Genomic DNA, 13,905 nt, shown 5'->3' with positions numbered 1-13,905 from the left:
TGTGTACCCAGTACAAGGGGAAGCCGTCAAGCAGAGAAGGATTTTGGTCGTTGGCGCACACCTTCACAAATTTTCCCTTCCAATCTTTGTAAGATTGCTGGAAGATTGAGAGGATTGACCTCCCAGCAATCCCGTTCAGGCTAATCCAGAGGCGGTCTCCTGGATTCTTAGCTTCGAAGAGGAAGAGGAAAACGTCAACCGAAGTTGGCAGTCCCAAGTGTGCGCACATGATCTGGAACGCCCTTACGAACGCCCAGCTGTTGGGATGAAGCTGGGCGGGGGCGATATCGAGCTCGGTTAACAGCTCCCTCTCGAAGCGAGTGAAGGGAAGTCGGAGCTTCACCTTCTTGAAGAACGTCGCGTAGAGGAAACAGAACAGCTCGCCGTTGTTCGCTTTATCGTCGGCGCAGATCGGCTCACCGAGGAGGCAAGGCAGCACGGCCATTTTGTTGTCATGCTCCTTATGGAATGAGAGCTCGGATTGGTCCCCTTTCCTCAGTCGGTGAACGCCCAAGTCCGTGTTTATGGAAGAAGTTTCTTTCAACAAAGTTGAGGTGGTCCAAGGGTAGAGTTCTTTGTAGTCTTTTGGAGGTAGGGAGGCACCTCCGGCGACGGGCGGAGTTGCCTCAGCAGGGTTGGCATGAGAAGTTGAAGGCCTCTCAGCCCGGGAAGAAGGAGCGCCAGATGCTCGTGTTGGGTCACGCGCTGGTAGGGGATTTGCCCCAGGAGCAACCCTGCGCGCTTGGGGTGGAGGGTTTCGCGATGAAGAAGGGGGGTTCGCGGTGGACTTTGTATGAGCCATCGCAGGAACTGCAAAAGGAAAAGGAAAAGGATGAACAAAGGTTATAGAGAACGACTCGATTGAGGACGAAGAAAGGAGAACGAACGAACGGGAGTTTGTTGGGACGAACGTAATGGAAGACGAAGCCCTAAGTTACGAGAGGGAAGAAAAGGAGAAAACAACCCACAGTGTATGCACCAGACACAGATCATGATGGCGGCCGGCGAGACCACAGGGAAGGTGTGTATGATGACACCCGTACTCGCCACACAGAAGAGATCGCGCTCCAAGGCAGCTATACACCGAGTTACTCCTTGCATGGATAACTTAGTCGAATAAGCCTGAAGAGTAAGAAGTGACGCTCAAGCAGAGGACGCTCCAGATGGTGACGCGTGTACAGCTAGATGCGAGCCACGTGTTCAGATGTGCAACCGTCAGGAGAGAGAAAGTGCCCAGGTATATAAGAGACTCTAACGAACTTCTGAGGTACGCGCGTTTAGAATACTTCTTTACGCTTGAGAGAACTTGAGTACGCTGAGAGAGAACATTGCACGGTTCCTGAAGTTCTTAGTTTTCCTCCTAGTATTTAGGTGGTTCAGTCGCTGACTTGGGCGTCGGAGCGCGATCGGCCGCAGCGGCGCCACTCTGTCTTTTGCAGGTTCTTGAGGTGAATCGAGGTGAAGGACAGAAGCTTGCGTGGTGCAAAGCCGATCCAGAGGAAGAACACCTTTGACGAGGCGAGGCTTTTGCGTTCTGGTCAACAGGCAGGATCAGAAACAATCGGTTGTTTATACTAGTTAACAAATATACAAACTTAAATTAAAGAGTTTAAGGGATAGAGAGATTGTACACACAGTTTATACTGGTTCACTCTTAAACGAAGAGCTACATCCAGTCTTCCCAGAAACCATTGGGGAATCCACTAAGTAACCAAACCTAGATTACTTACACACACCACCAAATAAGTGACCTTGATCCCCTCAAGACACACACTTCCTTTGGCTCAGCACAAACACCACCAAGAATGTTGATCTTGACAACCTCAAGAGCACACAACACTTCTCGGCCTGACACACCAGAGTTTACACAAAGTACAGAAGGATTGCACTTGTTACAGAATGATCTGAAATCAATATAAATGAAAATTCTATTCCACTCTCTCTTGATCAAAGCAATCTTAAAGCAATCTTCAACTCTTGAAAGCAAAAATCAGTGAAAAACTCAAATCTGTTTTTCTTTGATTAAATCTCAGCTCTTGTTTGGTACATAATTTAAACAAACTCTTTATAGCTTTCAAAGACTGGTCAAAGCCTTTAAAACAGGAGTGCATTCAGTTACAAAATCATTTAAAGCTCAGTCATAGCACAAACAGTTTTCTGTTATGGTTTCAAAACAAACAATTGATTGAATGCTCGAAGCAATCGGTTGTTTTGGTTTAACAGCAAGCCAATCACCAAAAACAGTTTTCAACCTTTCTTAAAACACCTAAGTATAAAACAATCGGTTGTTTCGAGAAAATAACAGGTTGTTTTTCACTTAGTTTGAAAATACTTAAGCTTTGGAGTCAATCAAGAGTGGATTTACACAGATAATCTACCCCAGATCCTATTCTAAAACACCTCAGCAACAGCAAGCACATCCAGCCTTCCATCAAACTCAAAGGATTTGGATTCTTCAAAGCTTGAACACACTTTATTCAACATAGCTAAATTACTTTCTAGGTTTGTAGGTCAAACAACTCAAGGATGGCATATTCTTAAATCAGGCTAAGTATTGCAAGGAGCTGTTAAGAAAATTTGGAATGGATAAGTGCAAATCAATCAACACACCATTCTCAACCAACTGCCACCTTGATCATGATGTGGCTGGAAATTCAGTTGATGAAACCAAATACAGAGGACTTATTAGGTCTTTATTGTATCTTACTACCAGCATACCTGACATAATGTTTGTTGTATGCATGTGTGCTTGTTTTCAATCTGCTCCAAAAAAATCACATTTCAATGCAGCCAAAAGGATTTTGAAATATCTTCAAGGAACAAAAGATGTTGGCGTGTGGTATCCAGGTAATATTTCATTAAGTTTAACTGGTTACTCTAATTCAGACTTTGCAGGTTGCAAGATTGATATAAAAAGCACCAGTGGCACCTGTCACTTGCTTGGATCAAGCTTGATATCTTGGCAATGCAAAAAGCAAGCGTGTGTTGCTCTCTCTACTGCTGAAGCAGGGTATATTGTTGCAGGGAGTTGTTGTGCTCAAACCCTATGACTAAGCCAATAGTTAAATGATTTTGGTATCTTGCTTAATAATATACCTATGTTGTGTGATAATACTAGTGTCATCAATTTAACAAAAAATCATATCATGCATTCAAGAACTAAGCATATTGAAATAAGACATCACTTTCTAAGAGAACATATATCAAATGGAACATGTGAAATTAAATTCATTGGTACTGACTTGCAACTTGCAAATTTGTTTACTAAACCCTTGGCCAAAGATACGTTTAATTTTCTGTTGAATGAATTGGGTATCATAAACATAAATTCTCCTCTGCAGTGAAAAATAAATTTGTTGTTTATCAATTAAACATGTTTTTTTTTCTGATATTGGTGCACATTGATGACTAGGAAAGAGAAACATTAATATATGCTCTTTGACTGGTTGACTGACGTAGTGGGTATTAACCAATAGGTTTTGACAATTTTCATCTTGATATTGTAACTAATTTGATGCATTGATTACACAATTGGAAAGTTTGAAGTGCAAACCATGACTTCAAAATATTTTTTGCTCATTTCCAAACATTTTATGCACATACATAGTGATGGATATCCAATAGGATAGGATTTTATTAATGAAGGAAGAGGATTTTCACCTACACATTTGAAGTTCTTCCTTCTAGTCTTCTCACAAATTAAAAGAAGTCAAAGAGAAGATCAAGCCTAAATATAAAGAAGTCTACAAACTCTCAAATAATAGGCTTCATTTGGAATATCTCTCTTTAAGTAGAAAATATATAGAATAGTCTTTAGGAAGGTGCTTAGAGGGAAACATAAGAAACCTCTTTTGTAAAAGCATCCTTAGTTGTAGTTTAGAAATAGTAGAAGCTTAGGGGGGTGTGAACTTAGTAAGGGATGCTAGGGGGAGTGTAAATATGAGTTAGGAGGTGCCAAACTAGGAAGGAAAAGTCACACTTCCTTCATGCACTAGTTGGCGCCGAAATTACATGTCATTTAGGGGCACATTTGCATTTGATTAGCTTTGCATTTCAGCACCTTATAGGCTATAAATAAAGGTGCTTAGCTTGTACAAATCAGATTTGGAAATTGTAGTAAGAAAACTCTACTCAATTTGAGAGAGAAATTGGAAGAGCTTTGGTGCCTTCATCAAGTCTTATCTTGGGTGTCTATGGTGAACCTCAAGTGGCGGCAACACACTAATCTTGGAGTATCCACACTCTAAGTGGCGTGATCACTCACCTATTCTTCCATCTCCATAAGTTTTCTATTCTCATTCTTTGTTTCTTCTTCATGTTCATGTTCTAGTTTACTTGTTCTTCAAATTCTGTTCGGTGCCTTTGCTGTATTTGCAATTCTGTTCGGTAATTTTCTTTCATTGGCTGAATTCAATTGTTGTTTCTTCAATTCTTATGTTTGAGATTCAATTTGACAATACATGGACTTCCATGTGAGCTTTGGTTCGGTGCAAAGTCTTGGTGAGTTCTTGAAGTAGAACCTTGATCCAATTCTAATTAAAGTGCCAATTCATGACCAACTCAAGTTGTTCCTAAGAATGTCAAAGAATCATGTATTCTTGCTATTGCATTCACATCACATAGTGAATCAAATATGCACATATCTTTGCTCTTAATTGCTTGATCAAATCACTATTGTTCCTTTATATAAACCTGTTTCTAGCATTGTTATCTCTCAACTTTCACTCTTGACCTAAACTTGGTAAGGTTACTGTGTTCTTTTTCTAATTTGTTGTTGTATACCTATTTTCTCTACACTGATTTGTTTTCAAGATGATTAATGTGCATACTTGAGATTGTTTCAACAATGGCATCCTCCTCACGTCAAAAAAAAAAATCAAGAGAAGCATAACAACTCTCAAGGGGTTTTGGAGAACTGGTTTGCTAGAGATGAAGAGGCCATAATTGCCTACATCCATGAGATGAGTAGAAAACAGATCAACACACCCAAGGTTTTGGAGTTCACATGGCTAAAACTTGAAAAAATCACTGAAACCAAATATGCACTAAAGCATCAAAAACTGAAGCAACGTGACACTGGATGGGAAGAATCTTGTGTCATATGTGAAAGGTATTAAGATGAAAGTCTCAAATGATGTGTGGAACTCAGTGGCTGGAATCAAGTATTCTGGTTTGAAGGTTGGAAAAGGAAACACAAATGGAATTCAGGAGTTCAATAAAATCCAATACTACAGGAGTTGTGTAAGGAATCCATCTCAAAGTTTCAACAGGTTCAACGTAGGTAATCTGAATTTAGCTCCAAGGTTAATTGCCTACATCATTGCATGGCAACTTATTCCTAGAGGCACTAACCATGCTATTTTGCATGAGGGAGATTTAATCCTCCTTTACTGCATTATGAATCTGATAAAAGTTAACTGGGTATACATCATAATGGAACATATGTTGAAATCGAAAAGGTTAGCTTATTACAAATTTCCTTATGTTATTCTTGTATCAAAATTAATTGATTACTTTGGTATTGATACTGCTAATGAGAGGAATGAGACTATCAAAGCTGTGAGTGAGATTGGCAATGCCACTCTCATCAAGATAGGTTTTCACAAAGTGGAAAACATCAGGGTATTTCATAAGAGCAGGACTCACAGGGAGGAACATGGAGGATCAAATCTCAACAATGAAGAGGGAGATGATGCAGTGCCTATGGAAGATGATATGGTGCAAGCAACAGAACAATCTTGCTATGAAGTTCATCATACATCATCTCACAGAATGGAGTCTCCTGCTCAACCTTCTATGAGTCAAATGAGGTCTCCATCTATGGAATACAGGGGAGATTCACCAGCACCACCGTCAATGAATGAAGATGTTGTTGCAACTCACTACAATGCTCTTGTTGCTTATCAAGCTCCAGAATATAGAGGTAAACCAATGTCCATGTTTGAAAGGCAGGTTCTGCATCGTCTTGATGTTCTTTCAAATGATCAAAAGACCTATTTTGAGGCAACACAAATGATATTCCAGCATCTCGATCATCAAATTGAAGGGGTCTAGGAGCAGTTGGCAGAACTGTACTACAAGAAGTAAAAGTGATATGTTTTCAGTGCCTATCTTATGCTTATCTTATGTTTTCTGTAATATGTTCAACAATTTAGCTTTTATCTGGTTTTATATTTCTCTATGCTTCAATGTTGTTTGATGAATTCAAAGGGGGAGAAAAATAGCTTATAATGCTAGATGATGCAGACTTGATAAACTGTTGTGGTACAGGGAGTTAAAGTTTTCTCTAAAATCTGTTTTGTTATATGATCACTTTCAATTGTTGTATCTTGAAATTAAGTGCAATACAGGTGCTAATCTTACTTCAAAGCAGCAGAGCTATGGGGATTTGTTTCCATCAAGCAGGGGGAGATTGTTGAAGATGAATATTGTTCCTTCAAGTCAATGTGTTTGATGAAGAATTGTGTGTGTTCTGCTTTGAAGATTGTATGTGTTTTTGGATAGTCTTGTGTATAGGTTAGAGTGTGTTTAAAGTGAGCTTTTTGCCCTGTGTGTTGAATCAAGTGTGTTCAAGCTTTGAAGAATCCAAATCCTTTGTGTTTGAGGAAAGGCTGGAGGTGCTTGTTGTTGCTGGTTGGCTTTAGAATAGGATCTGGGGTAGATTATATTGTAATCCAGACTTGCTGTCAAACCCAAACAACCGATTGATTCGCTATTTCAACCCTAACAGAAACAGTTTTGGTTGTTAAAAGAGCTTTAATTGATTTCATAATTGAATACGCTCCTGCTTTAAATGTTTTGACCAAGATTTGAATACTATAAATATTTTGTTAATGTTTTATAACAAACAACAAGAAAGAAAAACATATTTGATTTTTTCAAAGAGTTTTTGAAGCATCTGAGTTTGAACTTTGAGCTCTGGTTATTCAAGAGATAAGTGGAATAGGATTACTCTGTATTGATTTTAGTTGATTCTGTAACAGTGTAATTCGTTCTGTGATTTGTGTACATTTTGGTGTTGTAAAGCCAAGAAGGGTTGTGAGCTCTTGAGGTTGTCAAGATCAACATTCTTGGTGGTGTATGTGTTGAGCCAAAGGAAGTGTCTGTCTTGAGGGGATCAAGCTCAATTCTTTGGTGGTGTGTGTATGTTATATGGATTTGATTACCCAGTGGTTTCTGGGAAACTGGATGTAGCTCTTGGGTTAAGAGTGAACCAGTATAAACCGTTTGTGCATTTCTCTCTCCCTTAAACTCTTTAATTTCAGTTGTTGTTATTTTACTGGTATAAACAAGTGATTGTTTTCTATTGCTTTTCTGTTTTGAGCTTTGTTCTTGGCAAACTGAATTCCTAAATTTGGATTCTCGCAAAGAATTTCATTCTATCTTAAAAAGTTTGCGAAAACCCTCTTTAAACCATTCACCCCCCCCCCCCTCTAGTTTAAAGCCATACATTCTAACACTATGACCCACATTTTAATCCTTATCAAGTTTATAAGATCAAGCACAACGTTTTCTAAAATGTTTTTCTCATGTTTTTCCAAAATATGCTTTATTGCACATAAATCAATTTGTTCTTTCTTAAATGAATAAATTCTTTTTTAAATTGATGCCTTGCTCTTTAAAAGTTTTTAATCACTTTGTTTTGTGCATCCAGTATTTTGGCTCAGCCTTAGGTCATATCAAAACGACTGAGTTTCATCTGTTCAAAAATATCTCTTTATCTTTTTTGAAAATAAATTTATTCATTATAACTTCAATCTGTTCTTTTTTTAACAAATTTTTAAACTGTTTTTAAAAGTATGTTATAAATCATTTCTTATATACAGAGAGTTATTTCTTACTAAAGTGAGCGTTAAGAAAACAAATTTAAAATAGAGATTGAGAGTTTTCAGAGTTTTTAGCACGTGATCTTGAAAGAACTTCTAAAAGAGAAAGTGTGCTTGTTCTCGTTTGTTATTCTAAGCTTGGTTGGAGGTGCTATCACAGTTTGGGCAATCTGTTCTATCAACTCAATCAATTGACAAGATTCATTCAAGTGGGTGATTTTATATTCAAGGATTGTACACTAACTCAACTCTCGGATTTTCTTCTGCTTGAATTAATGTGAACATTGTTTGCTGATCAATTCACTTAATATCAGAAAAACACATAACTGAATTACTATTTTGTTATTGTAAGCAGAAAAATACATATGTTCATGTCAAAATAAATTTGTTCATGTCAAAATAAATCGATTCTTTTTCTCTGTCATGTGATAAAATTGAATCTGTTTGAAATTTTTAAAAGCTCAATTCACCCCCCCGCCCCCCTCTTGAACTTTGACACTATTGAACCCAACACATTTATCTTCGGATGGACCATTTGCTTGAATGAGAAATCATCTTCATGTTTCATCCTTTGGTCTCTTCTATGAAATACCAACTCGACATTTTTTGAGGAAACAACTATTAATGTGTACATTTTTCTTTACCTTTTTTTTATCCTTTTCATCTTTGTGTTGAACAAGATTCTTTGATGTCTCCAAATCCAAGTAGAAAGCCTAGTTGTTGTTGTGTGTGTGTCTAGTTGTTTGAAACTTGATAATTCACTCCTTAAGATGATCCCAGCTCAATTGAATCATTAACATTTGAAAAGGTGGGTTTTCTAAAAGGAAGTGAAATTGTTGAAATTTCGAAACAATAGGTTGTTTGACACTTAGTGGATTTTAAAATGATTTGTAAAAGCTTTGGCTTTGGCTTTGCTGTCAAACAAATTTCAACAAGTTGAAATTTCGAAACAACACGTTATTTGACACTTAGTGGATTTTAATGCTATCAAACAAAAGTCAATTGGTTATTTCGAAAAATCAACAGATTGTGTTGCTGAAAACCTTAACAAAATTATGGTAAGTGGTTTTTCTGTTTTAAATGATTCCAACAGCTTTTGGGCTTTTGTTGTAATTGTTTTAACCATTTGATTGAAAGATAAAAAGGTGGTTTTACGCTCCTATGCATTAACTAAGTAAAAAGGATCAATCAAAAACAGTTTTCAATGAGTTTTTTGGATCATCTCAAGTGTGGAATAGAATTGGGTCTTCTATTATGATCTTTGATCTTGTGATTTACCCAGGTGTATTCTATTCCCTTCCTTCTTGATAATTGTATTTATGTACTGGTGTTGCCAAAAAGTGTTGTGTGTTCTTGAGGGGATCAAGATCAACATTCTTGGTGTGGTTTTTGCCAAGGAGTGGTGTGTGTTCTTGAGGGGTTCAAGATCATCACTCTTGGTGTGTGTAGTTTGTAATCTAGGGTTGATTACATAGTGAATTCTCAGTGGTTTCTGAGGACTGGATGTAGCTCAGATGTGTTTGATGGATTTGTTCCTTCATATTTTCAGATTTATTGATGAGTTGCAGAAGCTTCACGGTTTGAAGATGGAACAAGGTCCTCCTAAGAGTGGTGGTGACCTTGAAGGTGCATGATAGGTAGGATTTGAGAGTGGTGAGGCCAACTCTACTTGGAAAGGGAAAGTTTGTGAAGATTAAGAGCCTAACCTATGAGGTTTTGGGTAAGGAGTGAAATTGGCACAATTTTGGTAGCAATTCACTCATGTATTAATCTTGAATTTACATGACCCAAGCTCCTCTATATATAACAAGAATGGGCTGAATATGAAAAGAGAATTGGAGGGAATTTCAAATGAAAAGAACTTTGAAAGTGGCACCCATTTTTACACTTAGCACATGGAGCACGTGTAGCATATTTAACATATGATGGAAAACATTTAGCACATGTTAAATATGAAATATGTGGAAAATGTGCCTTGGTTAAACATAACCAGCCTTGGTTAAAATTAGGTGTTTTAGAAATCCTAATTTAACCAAGGTTGGTTTTTAGGTGCCAAATTTCATCTAAGGAAAAATTACAAATAAAATTCCTAACATTATTTTCACAAGAAATTAAAATCTAATCTACACTAGAGTTTATGACATGTAGAATGCGACCTCTTGACCCCTCTTTGACCATAACTCTAGTGGTTGCCTCAATTTGACATTTTTGTGGCCATTCAATGGATTGGTGTTGGGGCCTCTTCCATCATGTTGAGTAAATCAGTATAAACATTCTCTGTGAATCTCTCTAACTTTACACTTTTTAAACTGCTTTAACTTTGTTTTTATAAAGTGCTAATAAAAATAACCGGTTGATTTTCTTCATCAAGCTTAAAAACAATTTTATATTTAGCTGGACAAATTTTCCATTGATTAGTTCTTCATAGCCTTTCACTCTACCTTCAATACTTGCGAAAATCTTTAAAAAACAATTCACCCCCTCTTGTTTTAGCCCTATTGATATGAATCCAAATAGAAATGACAGTAAAATTGGGAATTTAGGTTACGGAACAGAATAAATTCAAAACAGTAACAATAGAAACCTGGATAAAGGAAGGCGCCACAAACAAAGTTTGATAAGCCTAAGGATGATCGCCACAAGAATTGGTGGATTCTTGATAAGATCGCAAGATGCAGGGAAAAACCCTAGCAGAGAAACACTCTCTAAAATTGTCAAAATATTCGTTCCCCTATTCTGAGTTCCAATAGTGTATAAATTACAAATTTAGCTAGAGGTCTTTTCTTGTTTGTAAGAAAATAAGACAATACTAAAATCCTTATATTTCAAGAATGATCATTTGTCCCAGTGGTTAGGTTGATACTTTGTACTTGGTCTTGAGTTCAATATAATTGTGCATCCTGTTTTTGTTTTTTTTTTCTCCTCATTATTGTTCACGTTGTGCTGTTCACGGGGGTATTGTTCACGGTACTGTTCATTTTATTTTTTTTATTTTAAAAAAAAGAAACAAAAAAAGAAGAAATAGAAAAAAATAACAGAAAAAAAAAGAAACAAAAAAGGAAGAAGAAAAGGAAAACAGAAATAGAAAAAAAAAACAAGAGGAAAACAGAAAAAAAAATAACTCTTATTCAGTGGATACTTGGTGTTTGTTAAAAGTTCTAAAAGAGTCCTATTTACATATTTTATTTTCTTTATATATTGTTTTGCTTGCTGTTTTTTAATTGTCTTGCTTGTTGGTTGATAGTCAAATTGTTCTTCACTATTTTGTTCTTTACTATTATTTTTAATTGATCCTGATAACTACTTTTTAAAGTGATTCTGGATTATTGATTGCTTGATTCTTGTAAGAACCTTAAGTAGAGAAAGAGTGGTAAAAGGTAGTGTGATCATTAGAAAAAAAAAGTCTTATTGTGTGAAACACGAGTGTTGAGTGTAAACACGTGAGAAAGTGGTGTGAGGCCCAAACTTATTGTTATTTGTAATCTGTTTGTTTAAGCATGGTAGGGGAATCGTCAGATAGTGGACTTTCTCAACTACATATGCAAGCCTTAACACAACACTTGGAAAGGATAATGAAATAACAAAGTGATGGACTCCATGAGAGGTTGGATCAAATGGAGCAAGCACAACAAGTAAATCCAGAAAATAGAGGGGGAGATAGGAGGAGGAGAAGAGAAAATGAGGGAGAACAAAGAACTTTGAGAATTGATGGAATAAAATTAAATATTCCCACATTCAATGGGAAAAGTGATCCTGATGCTTACTTGGAGTGGGAAATTAAAGTAGAGCATGTGTTTGCTTGCAATGAGTATAATGAGGAGCAGAAGATGAAGTTGGCAGCAGCTGAATTTTCAGATTATGCTTTAACTTGGTGGAATAAATACCAAAGGGACAGAACTAGATATGAAGAACCCATGGTAGAATCTTGGACAGAAATGAAAAGGATTATGAGGAAGAGATATATTCCAGCAAGCTACAATAGGGATTTGCAACTCAAACTCCAGAGAAAGACTCAAGGAAATAAAAGTGTGGAAGAGTATTTTTAAGAGATGGAGGTAACCATGATTAGAGCTGGAATGAATGAAGAAAACGAAGCAATCATGGCTAGGTTTTTTAATGGACTGAACTACGATATTAGGGATGTTGTGGAGCTGCAAGAGTATGTTGACATTGAGGACTTGTTGCACAAGGCTAACCAAGTAGAACAACAACTCAAGAGGAAAGGAATCATGAGGAGGAGTTCTAACAATAATAATAATTCCAACTGGAAGAATAAAGGAGCTCCCTCAAGTTCAGCCATGTCTTCAAGTGGGAAGTCATCTAATAAATATAACAATTCACCACCTAAAAGGAAGACAAGTGATGTAAAATGTTTCAAATGCTTAGGAAGGGGACACTATGCTGCGGAATGTCCAACAAAAAAAACTATGTACATGTTATCAAATGGACAAATAGACGGTGAACCTTCAAGTGAAGAAGAGAAAGAGGATGTAGAGGTGGAGTTGGATGCATTTGAGGGTGATTTGTTCATGATTCGAAGGCTTTTAGGAAGCAAAATGCAAGCTTTGGACCAAACCCAAAGGGAAAATATTTTCCATACTAGATGTTCCATTCAAGGGAAAATATGTTCACTCATAGTTGATGGAGGAAGTTGCACCAATGTAGCTAGCTCAAGACTAGTTACCAAACTGAATTTGGAGACAAAACTGCACCTAAGGCCATACAAGCTTTAATGGCTTAGTGAAGATGGAGAGATGACAGTGAGTAAGCAAGTGGAGGTGAACCTATCCATATGACAATATAATGACAATGTCTTGTGTGATGTGGTTCCAATGGAGACAACTCACATTTTGTTAGGGAGGCCGTGGCAGTTTGACACCAAGGCTATTCATGATGGTTTCACTAATAAAATCTCTTTCATGTAGAATAATAAGAAGATCATTCTCAAACCCTTATCTCCCAGAGAGTTGTGTGAGGATCAAATCAAATTGAGAGAAAAGAGAGTCCAAGAGAAAAGAGAGATGAGTGAAACACCTAAACAGAGCAAGAGTGAAACACCTAAAAAGAGAGAAACACATGAGAGAAAAATGAGTGGATTACTGAAAGTGAATGAAGTGAAAAAGTTGCTACTTTCTAGCAAACCCCTTTACTTACTTTATTGCAAAAACAATACTTTGGTTGCTGACCATTCTAATCAAATTAATTTTCTTCCTAGTGTTAATTCTTTGTTGTAGGAATTCCAGGATGTGTTTCCAAGTGATGTTCCTAGAGGACTCCCACCCCTAAGGTGAATTGAACATCACATTGACCTTCTTCCAGGAGCATCTTTGCCTAATAGGCCAGCTTATAGAAGCAACCCTTAAGAGACAAAGGAGATCTAAACTAAAGTAGAAGAACTTATGAACAAAGGATAGGTGCAAGAGAGCATGAGCCCCTGTGTTGTTCCAGTTATTTTGGTGCCTAAAAAGGATGGTTCTTGGAGGATGTGCACAAATTGTAGAGCACTCAATAACATTACCATCAAGTATAGAAACCTTATTCCTAGGTTAGATTATTTATTGGATGAACTGTACGGTGCTTGTATATTTTCAAAATTTGACTTCAGAAGTGGTTACCATCAAATTAGGATTAGGGAGGGGGATGAATGGAAAACTGCCTTTAAAACAAAATATGGATTGTATGAGTGGCGTGTGATGCCATTTGGGCTAACAAATGCCCCAAGCACTTTTATGAGATTAATGAACCATGTTTTGAGAGAATTTTTGGGCAAATTTGTTGTGGTGTATTTTGATGACATCTTGATCTATAGCACTAGTTTGGAATTCCATGAGGAACATTTGTGTGTTGTTTTGAATGTTCTTAGAAAAGAAAAGTTGTATGCTAATCTTGATAAATGCAGCTTTTGTTCGGTGAATTGAGGTTTTTCACCGCTTGCTTGCGTTTTGTTCGGTGAATTGAGGTTTTTCGCCGCTCGCTTGCGTTTTGTTCGGTGAATTGAGGTTTTTCCCCGTTCGTTTGAGTTCTTGTTCGGAGAGTTGAAGTTTTTCGCTGTTAGCACGAGTTTCAATCGGTAAATTGA

At 37.1% G+C, this 13,905-nt stretch overlaps 2 protein-coding genes across 2 annotated transcripts; both read left to right on the top strand.

The window, feature by feature from the left end:
* Positions 1 to 2,582: 2,582 nt before the first annotated feature.
* LOC137833238 (uncharacterized mitochondrial protein AtMg00810-like) lies at positions 2,583 to 3,050 on the top strand. The gene has a single exon (XM_068641598.1). The coding sequence runs from the start codon at positions 2,583 to 2,585 to the stop codon at positions 3,048 to 3,050; it is 468 nt and encodes a 155-aa protein (XP_068497699.1).
* An 8,825-nt stretch (positions 3,051 to 11,875) lies between these two features.
* On the top strand, positions 11,876 to 12,559 carry LOC137833237 (uncharacterized). Its single transcript, XM_068641597.1, has one exon. The coding sequence runs from the start codon at positions 11,876 to 11,878 to the stop codon at positions 12,557 to 12,559; it is 684 nt and encodes a 227-aa protein (XP_068497698.1).
* Positions 12,560 to 13,905: the final 1,346 nt, after the last annotated feature.

The sequence above is a fragment of the Phaseolus vulgaris genome, chromosome 6, assembly GCF_000499845.2.
Source record: "Phaseolus vulgaris cultivar G19833 chromosome 6, P. vulgaris v2.0, whole genome shotgun sequence".
Taxonomy (NCBI): Eukaryota; Viridiplantae; Streptophyta; class Magnoliopsida; order Fabales; family Fabaceae; genus Phaseolus; species Phaseolus vulgaris.
Note: the sequence above shows the minus strand (reverse complement) of the source record. Positions and strands in the feature narration are given on the sequence as shown.